The sequence below is a fragment of the Telmatherina bonti genome (genome assembly GCF_933228915.1).
Source record: "Telmatherina bonti genome assembly, chromosome: 19".
Lineage (NCBI taxonomy): Eukaryota > Metazoa > Chordata > Actinopteri > Atheriniformes > Telmatherinidae > Telmatherina > Telmatherina bonti.
This window is the reverse complement of record NC_136617.1, coordinates 34585655-34609395: the sequence shown is the minus strand read 5'-3', so window position 1 is coordinate 34609395 and position 23741 is coordinate 34585655. Positions and strand designations below refer to the sequence as shown.

The following is a 23741-nucleotide window of genomic DNA, read 5'->3' as shown; positions in this document are numbered from 1 at the left end:
CAGAGATCAGGTCTGTGAACATGATGGAGTTTTATTTTCACCAGGCTTTTAGAAACCTGGTGAAAATTATGCACGTGCATCGCTCCACAAGTTCAGTCAAGAAACCATAAAGCTTTTGCATCGGTCTTCAGATCCTGTAACAGCAGGATGAATCAGCCAGTCGTTTATGTTATTAGTGCATTTAGAACAGATTGGAGTGAGAAGCCAGTAAGTTGCATGGTGAGTTTTCTCAGGCATGCACCAGCTGGACATGTCCTTTTCCACACAGGACCATGAAGGCTTGGAGACTCTTTGGCCCCTAAAGACTGCCTTTTCCTCAGGGTAAAATCTGTGTGATGATCTGACACTTTGAAGTGTGACAGATTTGCTAAAACATAAGAAATCTAAAAGGGGAAATACTTTTTCACAGCACTATACATGAAGCTCTACCTGTGTGCCCTGAACAAAGCCTTACACAGATATGACTGGAGTTGGAAGATGAATATCACCGAACCATCTGAGAGACGTACGCTCTGAAAGCACATGTTGACGACCTTGCATCAGAACTCACCTGAGTGACGGGCTCCACTGAACCGATGTACGTGTCTGGACGGAGAAGGATGTGCTCCAGCGGGGTCTTCTTCTGGTACACTCGCTCCACGGATAACTTGGAGACTGCCTTGTCTTTCTTGGCCCCCTCCATCTTCCCAAAGTCACCTCTGCCGTTGGCAGCCTCCTGTTCACAATGATTGTTGTTAGAATTGGAAATATCCATTTAACTGCGAAAGCTGCGGGACAACGCAGGCAAGTGAGAGCAAGCTTTGTCATTTACTGGGTTTTACATTTCTTTTTCATCTACATCCCTTTTTCAAACTTCTAATTCCTCTTGTATTGAAAATGTGAAACATGCGTCTTCTCATTTTATCTTATTTTGCACTTCAGCAGGAATTCCCAGCATGCAGGGAAACATATAACAAGAGTAATGACTAATGGGGTGACCCCAGCAGCCCTAAACCCCCCCCCACGTAATGTCTGCGCTGCATGATGCCCCCAACAACAGTCCCTGTAAACGTATCAATCAAAACTGATGAGACACAGTGATGTCTGCGCAGGCTGAATTTCTGCTCTGCACAATCCAACAGTAAATACAAAAAATGTTAGGTCACTTAAACTTCAGAGATATTTCTAAACAAATCCGGTGCAAGACATGAAGATTTAAGAAAGAAATTCACCAGGATTAACACATTTGCAGCACATAATTTATTTTCAACTGTAATGTTTACAAAACAAGGCAAAGTGTATTTTACAGCAGATATGTGTTAGCATGGTTTTATCCTCTGTCAGACAAATATTTCCCATTTCTTCGCTGACTGATTCTGATTTACAACCCATTTTTACCCTGGCAATGCATCCCAGGTCTCAGGATGCCCCCAGACACCCAGAACATGGAGATTAACCTGAATATTGTGGAGCAACTCTTTACTTTAAATAAACCTTTATTAGTTTCTGTGATAATATGAACAAACAAAAACTCTAAATAATTAATGGATTGGCTTGATTTCACCTCTGTGAAGCTGTATTGGACAGAAGGATATCAGACTTTTGGTGTGTCTGATATTTTATAGACTTCTGATGTTTAAAGGTAGTAGATTCATTATCGCCATGTTTGAACAATTTTACAGCAAAAACCTAAATATATTCATGCAAGTTGGGTCCATAAATTTTATTAAGGTTGTGATCTGAAGTATAGACTTTATTAGTGATGTTGTGTGCCCTCATTCAATGGTGTTGTGGGAAGAGAATCCTGTTTTGCAGAGCTGCTTGCTTATATCACTGAAGAAGGTAAACTGAGTGTGTGAAACAACAAAAGTTATGGTCTCATGGTGTGTGTGTGTGTGTGTGGGGATGGTTGGCCACCTCCCTAGCGCTCCCACGTTATGTTGCAGAGTGAGGGGTATTAAAGCGGGGAAGCCCCAGACTTCGGTGGAGTCTGCTGCGGGTCTATCTGATCAGGACGCCCAGCTGGTTTTGGCACTCTCTACCGGGGTTGTGGGCTCCCCAACCTATCCGCGTTACGGTAAGAGCTGGAAACTGAAAAGTGCCTTAACCGATGTGCTTACTCTTGTGCTGCAAGGTTAACAAAACGCTGAGTTAATCATTGGGCAGAGAGTTTGTGTGTTCATTATTTGCCGACTTCCTACGATCCTGCAAAATAAATAAAAGTGTTTCATTACATGATCAATATTGTAATTTTGTTAACGGTCAGTCTTAAAATCAATTACAACTTTCAGTGAATCAAGTTTTGGACCCTGATCATCTTGTCCACAGTTGATGGCGCTACAAAGTGGCGCAGTTTTGTCTGCTGTGTGCTGCTGTGTGTTATAAGCTCTGATCAGCCCCATGGGGGTCCAGAAGAGGGGTTCTGATCAGCCCGTTGGGGGTCCAGAAGAGGGGTTCTGATCAGCCCGTTGGGGGTCCAGAAGAGGGGTTCTGTTCAGCCCCATGGGGGTCCAGAAGAGGGGTTCTGATCAGCCCCATGGGGGTCCAGAAGAGGGGTTCTGTTCAGCCCCATGGGGGTCCAGAAGAGGGGTTCTGATCAGCCCCATGGGGGTCCAGAAGAGGGGTTCTGATCAGCCCCATGGGGGTCCAGAAGAGGGGTTCTGATCAGCCCCATGGGGGTCCAGAAGAGGGGTTCTGATCAGCCTGATGGGGGTCCAGAAGAGGCGTTCTGATCAGCCTGATGAGGGTCCAGAAGAGGGGTTCTGATCAGCCCCATGAGGGTCCAGAAGAGGGGTTCTGATCAGCCCCATGAGGGTCCAGAAGAGGGGTTCTGATCAGCCTGATGGGGGTCCAGAAGAGGCGTTCTGATCAGCCCCATGGGGGTCCAGAAGAGGGGTTCTGATCAGCCCCATGGGGGTCCGGAAGAGGGGTTCTGATCAGCCCCATGAGGGTCCAGAAGAGGCGTTCTGATCAGCCCCATGAGGGTCCAGAAGAGGGGTTCTGATCAGCCTGATGGGGGTCCAGAAGAGGCGTTCTGATCAGCCTGATGAGGGTCCAGAAGAGGGGTTCTGATCAGCCTGATGGGGTCCAGAAGAGGGGTTCTGATCAGCCTGATGGGGTCCAGAAGAGGGGTTCTGATCAGCCCGATGGGGGTCCAGAAGAGGCGTTCTGATCAGCCTGATGAGGGTCCAGAAGAGGGGTTCTGATCAGCCCCATGGGGGTCCAGAAGAGGGGTTCTGATCAGCCCCATGGGGGTCCAGAAGAGGGGTTCTGATCAGCCCCATGGGGGTCCAGAAGAGGGGTTCTGATCAGCCTGATGGGGGTCCAGAAGAGGGGTTCTGATCAGCCTGATGGGGTCCAGAAGAGGGGTTCTGATCAGCCCCATGGGGGTCCAGAAGAGGGGTTCTGATCAGCCTGATGGGGGTCCAGAAGAGGGGTTCTGATCAGCCTGATGGGGTCCAGAAGAGGGGTTCTGATCAGCCTGATGGGGTCCAGAAGAGGGGTTCTGATTAGCCCCATGGGGGTCCAGAAGAGGGGTTCTGATCAGCCCCATGGGGGTCCAGAAGAGGGGTTCAGGCCTGGGAAGCCCCAGCTGGAGTTACAGACCGGCTCCGGTAAAAGAATAAACAGCAGGGACTTCCTGGGAGACTTCCTGCCTACTACAAGCTAAAAGCGACTTACACAACGTTTTTGTCTTAAAATATACTAAATATTGCAAGCGCAGTTTTTTTTAAGTTAGTCAATTTGATTTGATATGAAGGTAACTTACCATCCAAGCCAGACCCCCACTCCCTGCGGCGCCGTTAGACATCTTTCTTTGTGATCCTTAATTTGTTTATGGTGCAGCTCGCAAAATGTCCTCAGTCCCGGCCAAATTTATAGTCCATCAACATTGACTCATGTGCTGAACGGTGCCGAAACCTGTCCACAGTCCATGTTCTTTAGTCGGCTCGCCCTGAAAATAGCTGTTGGAGTGAATGAAAACAAGCTGAAGAGAGGAATGTGTCCCTGCTATTGTTAAAATCGACAAGCGGAGGTACCGCAGGCCTTAACTTGCAACAAAGCTGCTAACCGGCTGCTTGCTGCTAAATAAATACTGGACAAAAACAAAAGATTTAAATACGTTTACAGTTTCATGTGGAAATGTCACATAGTACAAGTTTAATTTAACGGAAACGCCCCGAAATGCAGTAAATTAAATGCTTTCGCTTATTGAGAAATAAAGCGAACATTAGCTAACAGCAGTGCCCGATGTCCGGCTCCGCCATCTGCACGACAAACGGCGAATCGCTTCGAAGAGAAAGCAGCCAATCAGGGGGCTGCTTTCGAAAAGAACCGGAATTTCAACCAATAGGAAAAGTCAACTTTAAATGACCCCATGCTCTTGTTTCAACGCAAGATGGCGGCAAAAATCCAATCAGCTTTTCCTCAAAATTAATTAATTAAAACACATCCCTTGTCTGGCCTCTTTACTGAAAAAAGTAAGACACTGGCGTGGTTTTACTATTGAAGTAAACTTAGGGGCTGGACTACAGTGTTATCTTTACAGTACAACTACACGTTTGGTAACGTACAGCTTTTGCTCAAAGAGAAGAATAATTACTAGTAACATGACTAGGCACAAGATGTAAATCACTACTAGATAACACGTTCACCAAATATGACAGTTTATTACTTACAAGTGACCTAAAGCCCGAGAAGACAAAGGTATCCTCAGATACACAGTGAAGGAAAATATTACAAGAATGCTATGGCTTATACTTAAAACTCAGTTTGATTAATTAATTTCCAATCTAAATGTTCAAAATGTGTCACAAGTACAAAAGTAACATTCATTCATCTATCATTCATCCAAGCACGTTTACACACCCTGGAGAACTAACATGTTTAAATATTGCACTGATTTGTCAACATAAGCTACAACCATTTTAGTCCCCAGTTATTGAAGTTACCGTGGCAACCAAAAGTGAACAAAAATTATGTGTCCAGTTTAAAAGCAAAAACAACTTTTATGCATCTTGTAGATGAATGATGACTTCAAGCGAAGTCAACTCTGGTTCTTTCAAATGCTGTCTGAAGAGCTGAGAGTGCTGCCAGGAGTTGTCCCCTTCTCCCCCGCTGAGTTCTGCTGCCACGATGAGCTCGGAGGAGCCGGACATGTCGGGAAACGAGTGCATCTTCCCATCTGAGGATTCAAGTGCATGGAAGGAAATAATCAGGAGGGATCAAGTCCCACAACATGGGGAGTATTTTGATATGTCTGACTGGTAAGTGTACCTCCAGGAAATTCTGTAGTAGTCTGGCCTGACTGCACGTTCCAACAGATGTGAGCAGAATGGAAAGTCTGGCTGCTGGCCATGATGGAAAAGGACTCTATCTTCATCCCCGCCGGAGCAAAGTCAAACTTCCAGCTGATTCTTCCAACCGAAGAGCCTTCTGTCCGGGCTATGTATACCTAAAACATAATTACAACCAGATCATCACAAAAAAGCTGCTCATGCTTCCTGATTCTGTAAGATTTCTGCTAATTTCAACCAGTTTATCTTTGCTGGACTTATCTAGATTTAAAGCTCTTCCAAGCTGTTGTTGCAAGCAAAGCAGTTGGTAACTGTTTTTCTGCCTTTTCATTTATTCACTGAAGTGAGGGCACTTCTTTCTTTCTCTCTTTTTTTTTTTTTAATGAGAAACACGGTAATTAGTCAATCCTTTCATTGTTTTTAACAAACCACATTATCAGATTTTCAGGAACAGACAAGATTTTCATCATCATTTCCAGGTGAACATAGAGGTCTCTTAGCAACATAGTGGTGAGAGTGATGAAAATTTGAGAAATTACTGTGTAACCATATTGTGGATTTGCCATAAAGTCTGAATAAGCTCCATGTTTTGTTGCTGGATTGTAAACCTTGTGGATGGAATAAAAATGTGAGAAAACTTCTGTAGATCACCTCAATGGTCAGATATCCATCCAGGGGTGGACTGGCCAACGGGCATACAGGCATCGTCCCGGTGGGCCATTGACCCAATGTGGGCCGGTCCAGTCTGCTGTCTTTTTTTTTTTTTTTTTTCTCTCTCTCTAAAATTCCTCCATTTGGGTCAATTGGTACAAAGGGCTAGCAGTGTGTAGGCAGCCTCGACACATGTGATTGGTCTATGTTTGTCATCGTCAATAAATCATGGACTAATAGGCTAAGAGAGCCCTAAAAGTTCCAACACAAACAGGGTGGGTGGGACCCAAGCGGCAATCTCCGGCGGTTAACAGTGAAGTCTATGCGGAAGTGCATAAAACTGCAGTTCCCCCTTCATCCGCTAGGGACTGACTCCAAAACAGAGCAAATCCCCATAGATTCCCATGTTAAAAAGGCCAACTTCACGGCAGAAATAAACATGTTCACAGCAGAAATAAACATGTTTACAGCAGAAATAAACATGTTCACAGCCAGTTCAAAAATCCATTTTCGGTTCATAGGTCAGGTTTACCTTCATGACAACTGCGGGGGGAGTGAATTTTTTTCTAACTCACCCTTTTAAAAGTAATCTAATCTCGAAGTTCGGCATATTTAGGGGCGTGTCCTTTTGATTGACAGGTACCAATCTCCAGCTTCAAGTCAGAAGAACGTAGAACAAGCGCGGTTTTTAGCTGGTTAACAACGTGACTTAGCTTTAGCCCGCTTACCTCCGTTAGCTGGTTATCTCCAGTTATCTCCGGGTTAGCTCGGTTAGCTCTTAGCTACAGAAAGCTCGGAGTGCGCTCGATGTCAATCATCTGCCATGACCCATATGGCTCCCCTCTTAGCCCATATTTGTATTTTCTGGGCGAGACGACGCGCATGACGCTGTCAAGATGGCGACGGTAGGAACCGCCCACCGAGCTTCAATTCAGCTCTTCAGAAACCTACGGGTGACGTCACAGAGGCTGCGTCCATCTCTTTAAATACAGTCTATGGTGGGACCTCATGGCATGGGCCGGAGTCGTGGGACGCTCTGCTGCTGAGCTGAAAATGGAAATGCTTAAAGAAACCTCCGGGTGGTGCTAAAAAACTGTGACTCAAAAAGCTGAAGTCTTTGGAGGCGGAAGCTGTTAAAAGTTCAAACCTGACAGATCTATTTTGGTCTGGGGTCACCACCTCAGCAGGTGCTGCTGCATCGGAAAGCCGAGCAAGTGGAGACCTACATGGTGAGTAACGTTAGCCTTACTGGCTAGGCTTTGAGACGTGTCCAAAACAAAGTAGAAAACGTTTTTACATTGGATGTGATGGGACCAAATTAACTGAATACCCGTGACAACATATTAGCCCAGAGATGAAGGGCTGTGACTGTTGATATTTGTGGCTGATTATTTTTTAACATTACGGTGGGTTGTTATTGTTCAGAGTATTTAGCTAAGATAGCGAACAGCTGCTAACAGCAGCAGTCTCTTGTCGCCATAGCAACAGTAAATATTGACATGGACTATTGACCTGTAAACAGATGCAGAATCAATATGCATTGTAAATAAAGATGATATACTTAAAGTTTTAGCATACAATACAAGTACACCTGTTTTATTTGCAATATCTTCCATTGAATTTATTGTAATCTTTCAATGCATTTATTGTTTACTGAGGTAATAGGTAAAATTTGTGTGTAACATTAATATCTGTGTAAATGTGTTACTTTTTCTATAGTTTTCAAACAGTTGTGTATATTGCTGTCTTGAATATTTTCATGTATTTTCACAAAGATCTGAAAAGATCAGATTTTCTTGCATTGTAAAGCAATAGTAAGTGTCATAATATGACAAAGACATTAGTGTTGTTACACTCGAGAAAGATTATTTCACAATGAACTAATCTCTTATGTAGCTCATTATTTTTCAGTTTTGAGTTATTTCCCATCCACTGATAAATGTTTTATCTGAAAAGTTTTCAACTGTAGGTGCAGGACAGAAGAAAAAAATTCTTTGTAAGATGCTGAGGAGTTGTTCCCCCTACGTCCATTTTCAAGGACTTACTGCCTTTACTTCACCACTTTGGACACTGAGACCTCTGATTTGTTGAGTATGTATAATAATTGTATATGAATTCATACTTGATTTCAGATGGTGACTTTATAACGTTTCCACATCTCTTGTAGGTTGACCACTTTATGTAAAGAGCCTAACGAGTTGTTTCCGCTCTGTCCCCTTTTGACAACCTGCTTTGACTCCTCCATCATTCACTGGGCCAAGTTTGGGTTTCTGATCTTGTTTCACGTGGTGAGAGGAATATGTATGTTTAACCTTCGCATGCTTAGGTTGGGTGATTTTCAGTCATGCTATGTCTACAACTGGTAATTCATAATTGTCTCTTTATATTCTCTGCAACCATCATCTCTTGTAAAACAGGTCTTCCTCTTTATTTTTTTACATTCCGGTTTATTTATTACATGCATGTTGCATTTGGTTAATAATAAATGGTCAATAAGGCATGTTGCAACTGGGTACTGCTGGAAGGAATGGCTGAAATGGAATACAGAGTGGAATCGACTGCTTATATCTGAGATTATTGGTACAGTCAGATAATATCCAATGTTTTGGCAAAAATCGGACCTATTTCCAATTCGGAACACCCTTAGCTTGATTATGTTTATTTCCTGCTTGAAGATTTTCATATTGATGATCTTAATTTCAGACATTTACATATCTTTTAATTCCAGTTAACGGTTCTGTAGGCAGGCCTTAAGGCTCTTAGGAGACTTAGTCTTCCTTAATGACAGAAAAACTTGTTCACTGCATCACAAAAAGGCTACATGGGTACTTGACTGCCATAGTTACGTTCTTTATTTGTTAACTGCTATTGATGAACATGACTTTCGTTGTGCATGAGATGAGGTTGTGTGAGATTTGTAGACTTATCTGTAAAGTCCGCAGATGATGTAGTGGGCTGGTCTGGACAGAAAATGCCAGGGTTGGTTTTTTTTTTTTTTTTTGTCCCAGTCCAACCCGGTATTCATCACGATTTACTTTACAGAGTTACACACTACTGTTTCTGAAAAACTGATATACAAGTAGTGCTTGGAGTTTTAATGGGTTAATGAGCACCTAAAATCTAAATATCTCTAACAAACTACAGACCAGTCCCTAACGAGCTATTGATCTGTCTCTAACCAGCTATAGAGAGAGACACCAGCTACAGACCACTCTCTAACCAGCTACAGACCACTCTCTAACCAGCTACAGACCACTCTCTAACCAGCTACAGACCTGTCTCTAACCAGCTACAGACCACTCTCTAACCAGCTACAGACCACTCTCTAACCAGCTACAGACCTGTCTCTAACCAGCTACAGACCACTCTCTAACCAGCTACAGACCACTCTCTAACCAGCTACAGACCACTCTCTAACCAGCTACAGACCTGTCTCTAACCAGCTACAGACCTGTCTCTAACCAGCTACAGACCTGTCTCTAACCAGCTACAGACCTGTCTCTAACCAGCTACAGACCTGTCTCTAACCAGTTACAGACCTGTCTCTAACCAGTTACAGACCTGTCTCTAACCAGTTATAGACCTGTCTCTAACCAGCTACAGACCTGTCTCTAACCAGCTACAGACCTGTCTCTAACCAGCTACAGACCTGTCTCTAACCAGTTATAGACCTGTCTCTAACCAGTTATAGACCTGTCTCTAACCAGTTATAGACCTGTCTCTAACCAGTTATAGACCTGTCTCTAACCAGCTACAGACCTGTCTCTAACCAGCTACAGACCTGTCTCTAACCAGCTACAGACCTGTCTTTAACCAGCTACAGACCTGTCTCTAACCAGCTATAGACCTGTCTCTAACCAGACACAGTCCTGTCTCTAACCAGTTATAGACCTGTCTCTAACCAGACATAGACCTGTCTCTAACCAGTTATAGACCTGTCTCTAACCAGACACAGTCCTGTCTCTAACCAGTTATAGACCTGTCTCTAACCAGACATAGACCTGTCTCTAACCAGTTATAGACCTGTCTCTAACCAGTTATAGACCTGTCTCTAACCAGCTACAGACCTGTCTCTAACCAGCTACAGACCTGTCTCTAACCAGTTACAGACCTGTCTCTAACCAGCTACAGACCTGTCTCTAACCAGCTACAGACCTGTCTCTAACCAGTTATAGACCTGTCTCTAACCAGACATAGACCTGTCTCTAACCAGTTATAGACCTGTCTCTAACCAGTTATAGACCTGTCTCTAACCAGTTATAGACCTGTCTCTAACCAGCTACAGACCTGTCTTTAACCAGCTACAGACCTGTCTCTAACCAGCTATAGACCTGTCTCTAACCAGACACAGACCTGTCTCTAACCAGACATAGACCTGTCTCTAACCAGACATAGACCTGTCTCTAACCAGTTATAGACCTGTCTCTAACCAGTTATAGACCTGTCTCTAACCAGCTACAGACCTGTCTCTAACCAGCTACAGACCTGTCTCTAACCAGTTATAGACCTGTCTCTAACCAGTTATAGACCTGTCTCTAACCAGTTATAGACCTGTCTCTAACCAGCTACAGACCTGTCTCTAACCAGCTACAGACCTGTCTCTAACCAGCTACAGACCTGTCTTTAACCAGCTACAGACCTGTCTCTAACCAGCTATAGACCTGTCTCTAACCAGACACAGTCCTGTCTCTAACCAGTTATAGACCTGTCTCTAACCAGACATAGACCTGTCTCTAACCAGTTATAGACCTGTCTCTAACCAGTTATAGACCTGTCTCTAACCAGCTACAGACCTGTCTCTAACCAGCTACAGACCTGTCTCTAACCAGTTACAGACCTGTCTCTAACCAGCTACAGACCTGTCTCTAACCAGCTACAGACCTGTCTCTAACCAGTTATAGACCTGTCTCTAACCAGACATAGACCTGTCTCTAACCAGTTATAGACCTGTCTCTAACCAGTTATAGACCTGTCTCTAACCAGCTACAGACCTGTCTTTAACCAGCTACAGACCTGTCTCTAACCAGCTATAGACCTGTCTCTAACCAGACACAGACCTGTCTCTAACCAGACATAGACCTGTCTCTAACCAGACATAGACCTGTCTCTAACCAGTTATAGACCTGTCTCTAACCAGTTATAGACCTGTCTCTAACCAGCTACAGACCTGTCTCTAACCAGTTACAGACCTGTCTCTAACCAGCTACAGACCTGTCTCTAACCAGCTACAGACCTGTCTCTAACCAGTTATAGACCTGTCTCTAACCAGACATAGACCTGTCTCTAACCAGCTACAGACCTGTCTCTAACCAGTTATAGACCTGTCTCTAACCAGACATAGACCTGTCTCTAACCAGCTACAGACCTGTCTCTAACCAGCTACAGACCTTTCTCTAACCAGCTATAGATCTGTCTCTAACCAGTTACAGACCTGTCTCTAACTACAGACCTGTCTCTAACCAGCTACAGACCTGTCTCTAACCAGACATAGACCTATCTCTAACCAGCTACAGACCTGTCTCTAACCAGACATAGACCTGTCTCTAACCAGTTACAGACCTGTCTCTAACTACAGACCTGTCTCTAACCAGCTACAGACCTGTCTCTAACCAGACATAGACCTATCTCTAACCAGCTACAGACCTGTCTCTAACCAGACATAGACCTGTCTCTAACCAGCTACAGATCTGTCTCTAACCAGCTACAGACCTGTCTCTAACCAGCTACAGACCTGTCTCTAACCAGACATAGACCTGTCTCTAACCAGCTACAGATCTGTCTCTAACCAGCTACAGACCTGTCTCTAACCAGCTACAGACCTGTCTCTAACCAGCTACAGACCTGTCTCTAACCAGACATAGACCTATCTCTAACCAGCTACAGACCTGTCTCTAACCAGCTACAGACCTGTCTCTAACCAGCTACAGACCTGTCTCTAACCAGCTACAGACCTGTCTCTAACCAGCTATAGACCTGTCTCTAACCAGTTATAGACCTGTCTCTAACCAGCTACAGACCTGTCTCTAACCAGCTACAGACCTGTCTCTAACCAGACACAGACCTGTCTCTAACCAGTTATAGACCTGTCTCTAAACAGACATAGACCTGTCTCTAACCAGTTATAGACCTGTCTCTAACCAGACATAGACCTGTCTCTAACCAGCTACAGACCTGTCTCTAACCAGCTACAGACCTGTCTCTAACCAGTTATAGACCTGTCTCTAACCAGACATAGACCTGTCTCTAACCAGCTACAGACCTGTCTCTAACCAGTTATAGACCTGTCTCTAACCAGACATAGACCTGTCTCTAACCAGCTACAGACCTGTCTCTAACCAGCTACAGACCTGTCTCTAACCAGCTACAGACCTTTCTCTAACCAGCTATAGATCTGTCTCTAACCAGTTACAGACCTGTCTCTAACTACAGACCGGTCTCTAACCAGCTACAGACCTGTCTCTAACCAGACATAGACCTGTCTCTAACCAGCTACAGACCTGTCTCTAACCAGCTACAGATCTGTCTCTAACCAGCTACAGACCTGTCTCTAACCAGCTACAGACCTGTCTCTAACCAGACATAGACCTGTCTCTAACCAGCTACAGATCTGTCTCTAACCAGCTACAGACCTGTCTCTAACCAGCTACAGACCTGTCTCTAACCAGCTACAGACCTGTCTCTAACCAGCTACAGACCTGTCTCTAACCAGCTACAGACCTGTCTCTAACCAGCTACAGACCTGTCTCTAACCAGCTACAGACCTGTCTCTAACCAGCTACAGACCTGTCTCTAACCAGCTATAGACCTGTCTCTAACCAGCTATAGACCTGTCTCTAACCAGCTATAGACCTGTCTCTAACCAGCTATAGATCTGTCTCTAACCAGCTACAGATCTGTCTCTAACCAGCTACAGATCTGTCTCTAACCAGCTACAGACCTGTCTCTAACCAGCTACAGACCTGTCTCTAACCAGCTATAGACCTGTCTCTAACCAGCTACAGACCTGTCTCTAACCAGCTACAGATCTGTCTCTAACCAGCTACAGACCTGTCTCTAACCAGCTACAGACCTGTCTCTAACCAGCTACAGACCTGTCTCTAACCAGTTATAGACCTGTCTCTAACCAGACACAGACCTGTCTCTAACCAGCTACAGACCTGTCTCTAACCAGCTACAGACCTGTCTCTAACCAGCTACAGACCTGTCTCTAACCAGCTACAGACCTGTCTCTAACCAGCTATAGACCTGTCTCTAACCAGCTACAGACCTGTCTCTAACCAGTTATAGACCTGTCTCTAACCAGCTATAGACCTGTCTCTAACCAGCTACAGACCTGTCTCTAACCAGCTTACAGACCTGTCTCTAACCAGTTATAGACCTGTCTCTAACCAGACATAGACCTGTCTCTAACCAGCTACAGACCTGTCTCTAACCAGTTATAGACCTGTCTCTAACCAGACATAGACCTGTCTCTAACCAGCTACAGACCTGTCTCTAACCAGTTATAGACCTGTCTCTAACCAGACATAGACCTGTCTCTAACCAGCTACAGACCTGTCTCTAACCAGCTACAGACCTTTCTCTAACCAGCTATAGATCTGTCTCTAACCAGTTACAGACCTGTCTCTAACTACAGACCTGTCTCTAACCAGCTACAGACCTGTCTCTAACCAGACATAGACCTGTCTCTAACCAGCTACAGACCTGTCTCTAACCAGACATAGACCTGTCTCTAACCAGCTACAGACCTGTCTCTAACCAGCTACAGACCTGTCTCTAACCAGACATAGACCTGTCTCTAACCAGCTACAGACCTGTCTCTAACCAGACATAGACCTGTCTCTAACCAGCTACAGATCTGTCTCTAACCAGCTACAGACCTGTCTCTAACCAGCTACAGACCTGTCTCTAACCAGCTACAGACCTGTCTCTAACCAGCTACAGACCTGTCTCTAACCAGACACAGACCTGTCTCTAACCAGCTACAGATCTGTCTCTAACCAGCTACAGACCTGTCTCTAACCAGCTACAGACCTGTCTCTAACCAGCTACAGACCTGTCTCTAACCAGCTACAGACCTGTCTCTAACCAGCTACAGACCTGTCTCTAACCAGACACAGACCTGTCTCTAACCAGCTACAGATCTGTCTCTAACCAGCTACAGATCTGTCTCTAACCAGCTACAGACCTGTCTCTAACCAGCTACAGACCTGTCTCTAACCAGCTATAGACCTGTCTCTAACCAGCTATAGACCTGTCTCTAACCAGTTATAGACCTGTCTCTAACCAGACACAGACCTGTCTCTAACCAGCTACAGACCTGTCTCTAACCAGCTACAGACCTGTCTCTAACCAGCTACAGACCGGTCTCTAACCAGCTACAGACCGGTCTCTAACCAGCTATAGACCTGTCTCTAACCAGCTACAGACCTGTCTCTAACCAGTTATAGACCTGTCTCTAACCAGCTATAGACCTGTCTCTAACCAGCTATAGACCTGTCTCTAACCAGACACAGACCTGTCTCTAACCAGCTATAGACCTGTCTCTAACCAGTTATAGACCTGTCTCTAACCAGCTACAGACCTGTCTCTAACCAGCTACAGACCTGTCTCTAACCAGCTATAGACCTGTCTCTAACCAGCTACAGACCTGTCTCTAACCAGCTACAGACCTGTCTCTAACCAGCTATAGACCTGTCTCTAACCAGCTATAGACCTGTCTCTAACCAGCTATAGACCTGTCTCTAACCAGCTATAGACCTGTCTCTAACCAGCTATAGACCTGTCTCTAACCAGCTATAGACCTGTCTCTAACCAGTTATAGACCTGTCTCTAACCAGCTATAGACCTGTCTCTAACCAGCTACAGACCTGTCTCTAACCAGCTATAGACCTGTCTCTAACCAGCTATAGACCTGTCTCTAACCAGCTACAGACCTGTCTCTAACCAGCTACAGACCTGTCTCTAACCAGCTACAGACCTGTCTCTAACCAGCTACAGATCTGTCTCTAACCAGCTACAGATCTGTCTCTAACCAGGTAGACCAGAGACTGGATCAGAATCCTTTTATATTTTATTTAATTTATGATTTCATTGTAATTTTTTTCTATTTGTTGTAGCCTTTTATGCTTCTTTCTACGATCTGTAATACTTTTAATGTTTCATGTAAAGCATTCTGACTTAGCTGGTACATGAAAGCTGCTGTAGAGATAAACTTGCCTTGCTTTTGTGAGTGCATCAGTCATAATCACTGAAAACAGTGAATGAGCCCTCTGAATATCCTGAAAATTAATGCATGTAATATACAAATATCTAATCAGACACCCATCCTACTGTGGAGAGATTATTTCACTGCTGTAGGAATAAACTTTAAATACCCTTTAAAATGATCAATAAAACTAAAGAAAACTTCAATATTTTATGTTTTAGTTACTTCATGTAAAACGCAAAGATGCATTTTAGAAACTTCAAGAATAAAGCAGATGTACCATCAAGAGCTTTTTAGTCCAAAATGATGAACATACCATTTGCCAGTCGTTCTCCACCTTCCTGAAGACTGACTCCTTCATCCACACACACCGATCCCAATTTGGGATCGTCTCAGAGTAGTTGGACACTCTGCAGTACTGGTCCTTGGTGGCATTGTACTGCATGTGCACTAACCTGTCACTCTGTTCTTTCTCAGTGGGAGTAAAAACAAAACCTGCAGCCTGGAAAGAAAAAACAAGAGAAGAAAAAAAAGACACTTTTTTTTTTTTTTTTTTTTTTTTTTTTAGAAAACTTTTAGATCCAGCTCAACCAGCTGTGCAAACCCAACACTTTGTCCTCTGTGTTGTTTCTGACACAGCTGCAAATACTACATTCAGGCAAGAATATTGTGGATGGAAATCCCTCTAAAGCTCTAATAAACTGGTTTCAAACTGGCAAAACCAAGAAGTTCGAAACATTAGCCATGTAACCATTTACTCAGGTACAGGGCTGCCACCTGGTGGCCGTTTGGAGTACACACCAGTAAGAATTCCAGTGAATATTTAATACATATCTATCACACTTCAGTCACTGTCAAAATACAGTCGTTTACATTTAACATTTTTAATCAAGTGTATGTAAGTTTTTTTATTCATTTTACAGGAACTTTTTGAAAAGTTATAGTAAAATGTTTTTTCCTTACAGACATGAAAAGGAGGGAAATTTACTGTCAGCAATCTAAAGCAGCAGGAAACGTGAACAGCAGCAGGAAGAGCCCACAGACTCTATTGTAAATAGTTTCAGGGCATTTAACCCGTTTTTCTTGTCTGTCCAGCAGCAGAGAGCATCATCCCGTGTGACAGTGAAACCCTGCGGAGAGGTGGATGCAGCTGTGACAAGTCAGCCGCTGACGCTGCATCTACACATTCACATTATCTGTCTAATATTTATACTGGTTCATACATTCATCATCCTTAGTTTTATTTTTCTATTTTTAATCATACTTGTGATCATTTTTTCTGTTTTGTCTGTTTTGTGAAGCATTTTGGTCAGCAGGGGCTGTTTTTGAATCTGCTATATAAATACATTTGACTTGGATAGCAAAATCAATATTCGTATTACTTTCCAGTGGATGTTTACTACTACAATAAATTTTTATACTCTGACCATCAATTTTCCAGAAATTCTCCTCAAACTCAGCTGCAGTCATGCCAGCATACCAAATTACTACACTACTGGTCAAAAAGAGAACACTGAAGTAACACGTTGTAGATCTGAATGAATGAAACATTTTTATTATTTCATAATATCCTGCTGAGAATGAAGGCAGTTCTGGAGGAAACAGAAGGTCTAACCCAGCAGCAGAAGGTGGGCCTGATGATGTGGATGCTGGGTGTTGATGATGGGCGGCTGGTTTGAGCTCTATCATGTAAAGCATGTATGGCTAACAGATTGCTGCATTTTTGATTATCGGATGAATTTCTGAGTATGATTGAATAAAGTGATAAACTAAGTTTAAGATCAAATGTTTAAGACTGTCAGTTTTTACAGAACAAAAGAACTTCATCTGAATGAAAATCCAATTATCTGACGATGCATACTGATTCATACTTAAGGTCCTTTTCTGCTTCCTTATGCACGTAAATGAGGACGTCTATCTCAAGTATAGTCATCATCTGTCTTCATACTTCATTACGTCTTTCACGTTGTCGTGGTTGTTCAGTCAGTTCATCCACTAGGGGGCAGTGCTGAGTTCAGATTTCAGTTCCTCGTTCTGACACCTGTTGGTAGCGGTAACGCACTGATATAAAGCTATTTACAACCGTCCTAAGAGAGAAACCACAACTGTTTGGAGTCTTTTTATTTGGCGGTTTCTGTGTCGTTTCTTCCTGTTACTCTTCTTCTCTGGTCTGCCCCCGTTATTTCTGGTGTTATTGCTCCGTTTTCTGTGCCAAGTGACGGGTTGTGAAGCTCCAAAAAGACCAAATTATGCGTCTAACCAACAGAGGAGACAGACCAAACTGTCCGTCCGTCTTCTGTTTCCAGCATAAAGGGCCTTTAGAGGCATTGTTTTTTAAGTTATGACTGTGTTGCTGATAGGAAGAAGGCTAATAAAATGTCTGTTTCAGCATGTATGAGGCTGTATGTACTGTATCGTACCTGTATGGCTGTCCCAGTATCAGCTGCTCTGGTCTCACCACGTGCTAAGCGCCAAGCTAGAGAACCGGAGTTACGCCCCCCCAGATCTCCTGGTTTTGGCTTCTTTGGGGAAATGAACTCCACCAGCTCAACAAGCAGCCTCTCCATCAGCTCCTTCCTTCTGTCTGGACTCAGAGACTGCTGTCTCTGTCAGTCGGAGCAGAGGAAGAGGGTTTTCCATCACTGCCACCGAAGCAAAGCAGTCCAACTTGCTGTGTCAGGGCTCAAGCTTACCGACGTATTCAGCCTGTTGATGGTGTGCAGCAGCCAGGCCTCCTGCACTCTGGTTCTTCTGGTCAGAACCTCTGGGTGTTTGCAGGAATACCTCCATGTCACATCAACCACCTGCAGCACAAACACACCAGTGATTTTTGTGATTAAAAAAACATTGAAATGGGAAACATTTTTCAAACTTTTTCTACCCTTAATGTGACCGTTTACAATCTGAACAACTCAACTAGAGAAACTGATGTGTAAGAAAAGCCCAGTGAGACTGTGAATCCCAGATGTCTTTCTTCTTCTGTTGCAGTCTGTGACAGTTCCCACTCTTCCTCACATACTGGCTCCAGATCTGTCACACTGTGACGACGACGCTCGTCTCCACAGATCTTCTGTTGGGTTTAAGGTCGGCTCTCTGGCTGGACCGTTCCAGAACTTCAGTTTTCTTATCTGGGATTTTCTTGATTTATACTGTTTGGGCTAAAAGATGCTGTCGTGTTAAAAGATTAAATTCTTTCTAGCAGAAGCCTGGTTGTTGACTGAAAGTGAACCAGAGGTTTTAGCGTGTCCCCGCTGCGACACACCCGACCCAAATCCATGGCTCAACAACGGACAGCTGCAGAAGATGACAACAAGTTGCTGGAGAAGCTTTTCGTTTGAATCCAGTGTGTTGCAGACACTGGTCACATAAAGGTGAGAAAATATGGAAATTCCTAACATTTCAACAAGGGTGTGAAAACTTTTATATCCACCATATTTCTTCATCTATCAAAAAGGCCCTTTGAGAAAAAATGAACCAGATGTGTCTTCATGGTGCAGAAACATCCACTTTACAGTGAGAATACAGATGAAGAATAAGATTACAAGTAAATGTAAAACTGGACCATTGACAGCACTGATGTTCCAGAGGGATAAGACAGGCACCTGGTCCTTGGAGAAGGCCAGAACGTAGGCGAGTTTTTTCCCCCAGCCGACCTCATACAGCAGCGGTTTGTCACAGACATTCTCACACGGGTCACAGTGAAGCCAACGCCGCTGAGAAACCGAGTAGATCTCCGTCCACACGTGGTCTGCAGCAGAGTCACTCATCACACACAGATATACCAAACACAGGCTGAAGCTCAAACAGCTTTCCAAGTCTGAAAATCAGCTTCAGATTCTTTCAAAATGAGACGCGTTGAAGCGATGGCACCGAGCTGACCCAACAGCCTCGCTTCCTCCTCCGATGCAGACTAGCAGGCTTCAACATACCTGTGCTGTCCCAGATGTACCTGGCCTCCAGGCCCAGAGCTCTGCAGCACAGCGTAAAACAGTTGGCCCACTCCCCACAGCGCCCCCTCCTGCTTTCCAATAACTTCTCAGGATTATTGTATCTGTGGGTAAAAGACAGAGATGCTCAGCCTCTATGCTCAGCATAATCTATAAATTACATAAAAAAACTTTATTGAACGTGGGATTTAACAGTGAAATGAAAAGCCTAATCTATATTCTAACGTAACATTCAGACAAAGTCTCTGACATGACCAAGCAGCACACACACCTGGGGAATCTTGTGGAGAAGCGGCAGCTGTGACAGGAGTGGTTCTCCACTCGCTGAGCTCCCCAGCGGAGGTCATCGGCACTGGGGCTGAGGGAGCCGGCGTTCTGGGTCGGACCTCCACACCGGCTGCAAGGCAAGCAGTCCACCCAGGAGAAGAAGTTCTGTTTGAACCATCTGAGTAACTCCAGCACCAAGAAGTCCTCCATTCCAAGTTTACCTTCTACAAACAGGACAATGAAGTCAGCCTCCCTAAGCTCGTCTAAACGTGTCACACAGGATGAAGTTCCTGTGATGAGCAGCAGGTCTTCACCTGGATCCGCCTCTTTAGCCTCCTGCAGCTTGCGTTGAGCCGCAGAGGACAGCTCCAGCTGTGGGATAACGCTCCTCGCTTTCTGCTGCAGCTCAGAGTTTTCATACTGCATCACGTGCTGGAAGTTCGACTGAAGAGTCACGAAGAAACTCATGCTGCTCTCCTGAAATACAGAACCAAAAAAAACCACTTTCAGAAGGAGGCTTCTGTCTCGGAGAAGATTCTCCTCCAGTTTTACAGCAGAACTGCTTCTGTATCCATCAGCGCTCAATAAGGAACCAATCAGCTTCGTCTTCCTTTTCTTTATATCTGGATTCTTAAGATTTCTCATCCACTTTCTGGAAGGACTGGACTCCTCCGGGGACTCCTCCGGGGACTCCTCCGGGGACTCCTCCGGGGACTCCTCCGAGACTCCTCCGAGACTCCTCCGGGGACTCCTCCGAGACTCCTCCGGGGACTCCTCCGGGGACTCCTCCGGGTCTCCAGTTGTGTTTCTGTCTTGTTTGACAGATTTCTAGGATGAACTGGGGCTGTGAGAAGGTCTGGTTTTGGGGACTCAGGACTTATGAGAAGGTCTGGTTTTGGGGACTCAGGACTTATGAGAAGGTCTGGTTTTGGGGACTCAGGACTTATGAGAAGGTCTGGTTTTGGGGACTCAGGACTTATGAGAAGGTCTGGTTTTGGGGACTCAGGACTTATGAGAAGGTCTGGTTTTGGGGACTCAGGACTTATGAGAAGGTCTGGTTTTGGGGACTCAGGACTTATGAGAAGGTCTGGTTTTGGGGACTCAGGACTTATGAGAAGGTCTGGTTTTGGGGACTCAGGACTTATGAGAAGGTCTGGTTTTGGGGACTCAGGACTTATGAGAAGGTCTGGTTTTGGGGACTCAGGACTTATGAGAAGGTCTGGTTTTGGGGACTCAGGACTTATGAGAAGGTCTGGTTTTGGGGACTCAGGACTTATGAGAAGGTCTGGTTTTGGGGACTCAGGACTTATGAGAAGGTCTGGTTTTGGGAACTCAGGACTTATGAGAAGGTCTGGTTTTGGGGACTCAGGACTTATGAGAAGGTCTGGTTTTGGGGACTCAGGACTTATGAGAAGGTCTGGTTTTGGGGACTCAGGACTTATGAGAAGGTCTGGTTTTGGGGACTCAGGACTTATGAGAAGGTCTGGTTTTGGGGACTCAGGACTTATGAGAAGGTCTGGTTTTGGGGACTCAGGACTTATGAGAAGGTCTGGTTTTGGGGACTCAGGACTTGGGCTCTGCTTTTTGCAGATGGTTCTTGCTTCGCTGAGGGTGATCTTCACCTTTACCTGGAGCAATTAACAGTCCAGTGTAATGCGAGTGAGATGCTAGTCCAGCACCTCCAAATCAGAGAAAATGATGGTCAAACGGACGAGGGTGACGTGTCCTCTCCAGGTGGGGAATGAAGCCCAAAGTGGAGTTCAACTACCTCTGTTTTGTTCTGTTTATGAATGCAGGTAGAATTGAGCACGCTGGAGCAGCCAGACTGAGTTCCCCCTGATGCAGACTGGCTAGCATGTTCAGCCATGCAGGCTCGTGACCTGGGACTGGGCCTTCCTGAAGGGGCTGAAAACAGCACAACTCCCACAACAGCTGCTGGTTAACTTCTAAAGGTGAATCAGGAATCTGCATCATGGCAGTTGCACCTTGGAGAACAGAAAACTCCTTTTAATGCATCATAAAGACCGGCCAGCAGATGGATGGCACCCCGGAACAGCTGCACAGGCAGAAATACCACTAAAGACTAAGCCAAAGACCCAGTACGGATCACCCTGTGAGCCAAGGGCAACAGGCAGTCACACTTACTGCACCCAAAAGCAAACTGAAGACAAATTAAAAAGATATAGAACGAGGAAAAATATACGAGATGTCTTGAAAATCTATGACACACTCTCTAGTGTTCAATAAATGAAAGTAACTTCACCAGGGATGATGGCTGTTGTGCAGATGGCGTTACTCGCTGTCCAGTGGCAGGAGTGGAGGCCTCTGACGCCGCGGCGGGCGAAGCGGCGGGCGGAGCAGGACGTCCCCCATGCAGCCTCTGGTCCCTCTCGGCTGCGATGGTTTCCCTGATAAGCCTCAGCTGTTCCACAGATGCAGACTTGGGGAACACAAGGTGGGTCTCAGCCTGGAAAAACAAAGACAAAAACCTGATTTATTTAGTTACATAAACATCAGACGACCAAAAAGTCTTTGAGTTAAGTCGGCATTTCTTTCATTGCCAAACCAGAAGTTCCACTAAAGTGTAAACCAGGAAGCTAAATATTAATAACCTCTTCAAAGCCCATCTCGAAGAGACATTCCACAGCTCCTTTAATGGGCAGAAGTTTGGTGGAGAAGGTGGGATTGCCAATACGAATAGATCTGTACTTCTCCTCATTTGGATACCTGTTGGGGGGGGGAATACCATCATCATCATCATCTGAGACAATAGTTGCTCCCTAGTCAGAAAATACAGTTTGATCCTGTAAAGCTGAAGAGATGTGCAAGCATGGTGTTTTTCTCTACACACACACCTTCCCATTTTAAAATGCGTGTTCCTTCAAAGTATCATAAACATTTCTACAGCTTGTACTTTAATATGCTGAGTCCTTCACATATCATGCAGCGGAGTGGGGTTTTGTCACCTCATGGATAAACCAGGAACACGTTTAAAAACCTGCTCCTCCTCGTCTGTTGAATTAATAAAAACAAGATTGTTTCTGGTGATTACGTTACAGAATAATTTTAGCAGGAATTTTCTCATTTACATGAAATAACCGTCACATATCGGCAGCTACGTCAGCTTTACTCTTACTGTAGACATGTTGGAAATGTACCAAGTATTTCTACCACAGAGACAACTTGTCACATTAGCATCACCTCAGGATGTTGTCCGCGTACGTCAGTAATAACTTTGCGACGTCTAAGAAGACATCGTTGGGATTCTCACACAGAGTTGTGACCGCCGCTGACATAACCATAATGCTGCTTCTGGACTAAAACCAACTAAGCCCTTCCTATCTTAAACATGAGAGCTAATGCTAGGAGCGGTCCTTGTGATCATAGACATCATTTACATAGACGCCGCATCGGTCTATACGAACTGACGTCATATCGCGCCGCCATCTTGGATGGGTCTCCATGCGCTTCCAATGCATTTATTTATAAGGTGTAGGTCCAACCACAACAATAACTTCACCAATTTTTACCTGATTTTTCTCAAAGTTTGGTTTGTTCCAAAAGACAGAGATATTGTTATGATAAAGGTCACTGTCAAACATTAAAAACTATGTGCTAAAATATTTTATATTGCTATTTAACAAAGACAAAAGGTAGCTACAATATAAACAAATATATAAATTAATTTGATACTAACATGTTTGACTGTTTATTGATGCATATAGATTTATCCGTCTATTTTTATCTGGCCAAATAATTAATTGATTTTCAACCTAACTTGTGAAATGTAATTCCACATCATCTGCTTTCAATATTTCATCGGTTATTGCAACAGTATGCTGAACGAAATATGGGAATAGTTGCTGGTTATCTCTTGACTACAGTTTACTGTTTCTTTTTTACATTTATTAATTTAGCTATAAAGAGATACAGTGGTACAACATCTAAAAATAAAGTATTGTATCAAAATAGTGCAATTTAAAAGTTAATTTAAACACTGAGAGCGCAAACTTCCACCAAGGCCTTTAAAAGGTTCTTGGATCCAAACAGTGACTCAAATCACAACCAAAATTTAATCAATTCTTCCTTGTCACATTTCCAACAAGTCCAAAAAATGTAATGAAAATCCATCCATAACCTTTTGGGTTATCTTGAACACAAACAAACAAACAAACAGACAGACAAGCTAGAAAAGCACTCAGAGAGCGCAAACCTCCACCAAGCACAATGTTAAAGAATCCTTTTTTTTTTTTTTTAATTCCTGAATCCAAACGGTGATCTGGATCACCACCAAAATTTAATCAGTTCTTCCGTTTCACATTTCCAACAAGTCCTGAAAGTTTAATGAAAATCTGTCAAAGTTATCTTGAACACAAACAGATAATGCCGGTA

The 23741-nt window shown here is 44.2% G+C and overlaps 2 protein-coding genes across 2 annotated transcripts in view; both read right to left on the bottom strand.

Annotated features, from left to right (window-relative positions):
* top2b (DNA topoisomerase II beta) overlaps positions 1–4238 on the bottom strand; it is a 38487-nt gene extending 34249 nt beyond the window's left edge. Inside the window, exons 1-2 of the mRNA XM_079259211.1 lie at positions 3749–4238; positions 551–715 (exon numbers count right to left, since the gene is read on the bottom strand). Of these exons, the coding sequence (XP_079115337.1) occupies positions 551–715; positions 3749–3790 (207 nt within the window). The 5' untranslated portion in view covers positions 3791–4238. The remainder of the gene's footprint in view (positions 1–550; positions 716–3748) is intronic.
* A 428-nt stretch (positions 4239–4666) lies between these two features.
* Positions 4667–22692, bottom strand: ngly1 (N-glycanase 1). The gene is made up of 12 exons (XM_079258576.1): positions 22551–22692; positions 21962–22076; positions 21613–21816; positions 19664–19826; positions 19354–19573; positions 19065–19186; positions 18738–18883; positions 17829–17939; positions 17556–17741; positions 15452–15637; positions 5257–5434; positions 4667–5164 (listed from the first exon to the last, which is right to left on the bottom strand). Exons 1-12 carry the CDS (start codon positions 22649–22651, stop codon positions 4989–4991), a joined length of 1908 nt encoding a protein of 635 aa, XP_079114702.1. The 5' UTR covers positions 22652–22692; the 3' UTR covers positions 4667–4988.
* Positions 22693–23741: the final 1049 nt, after the last annotated feature.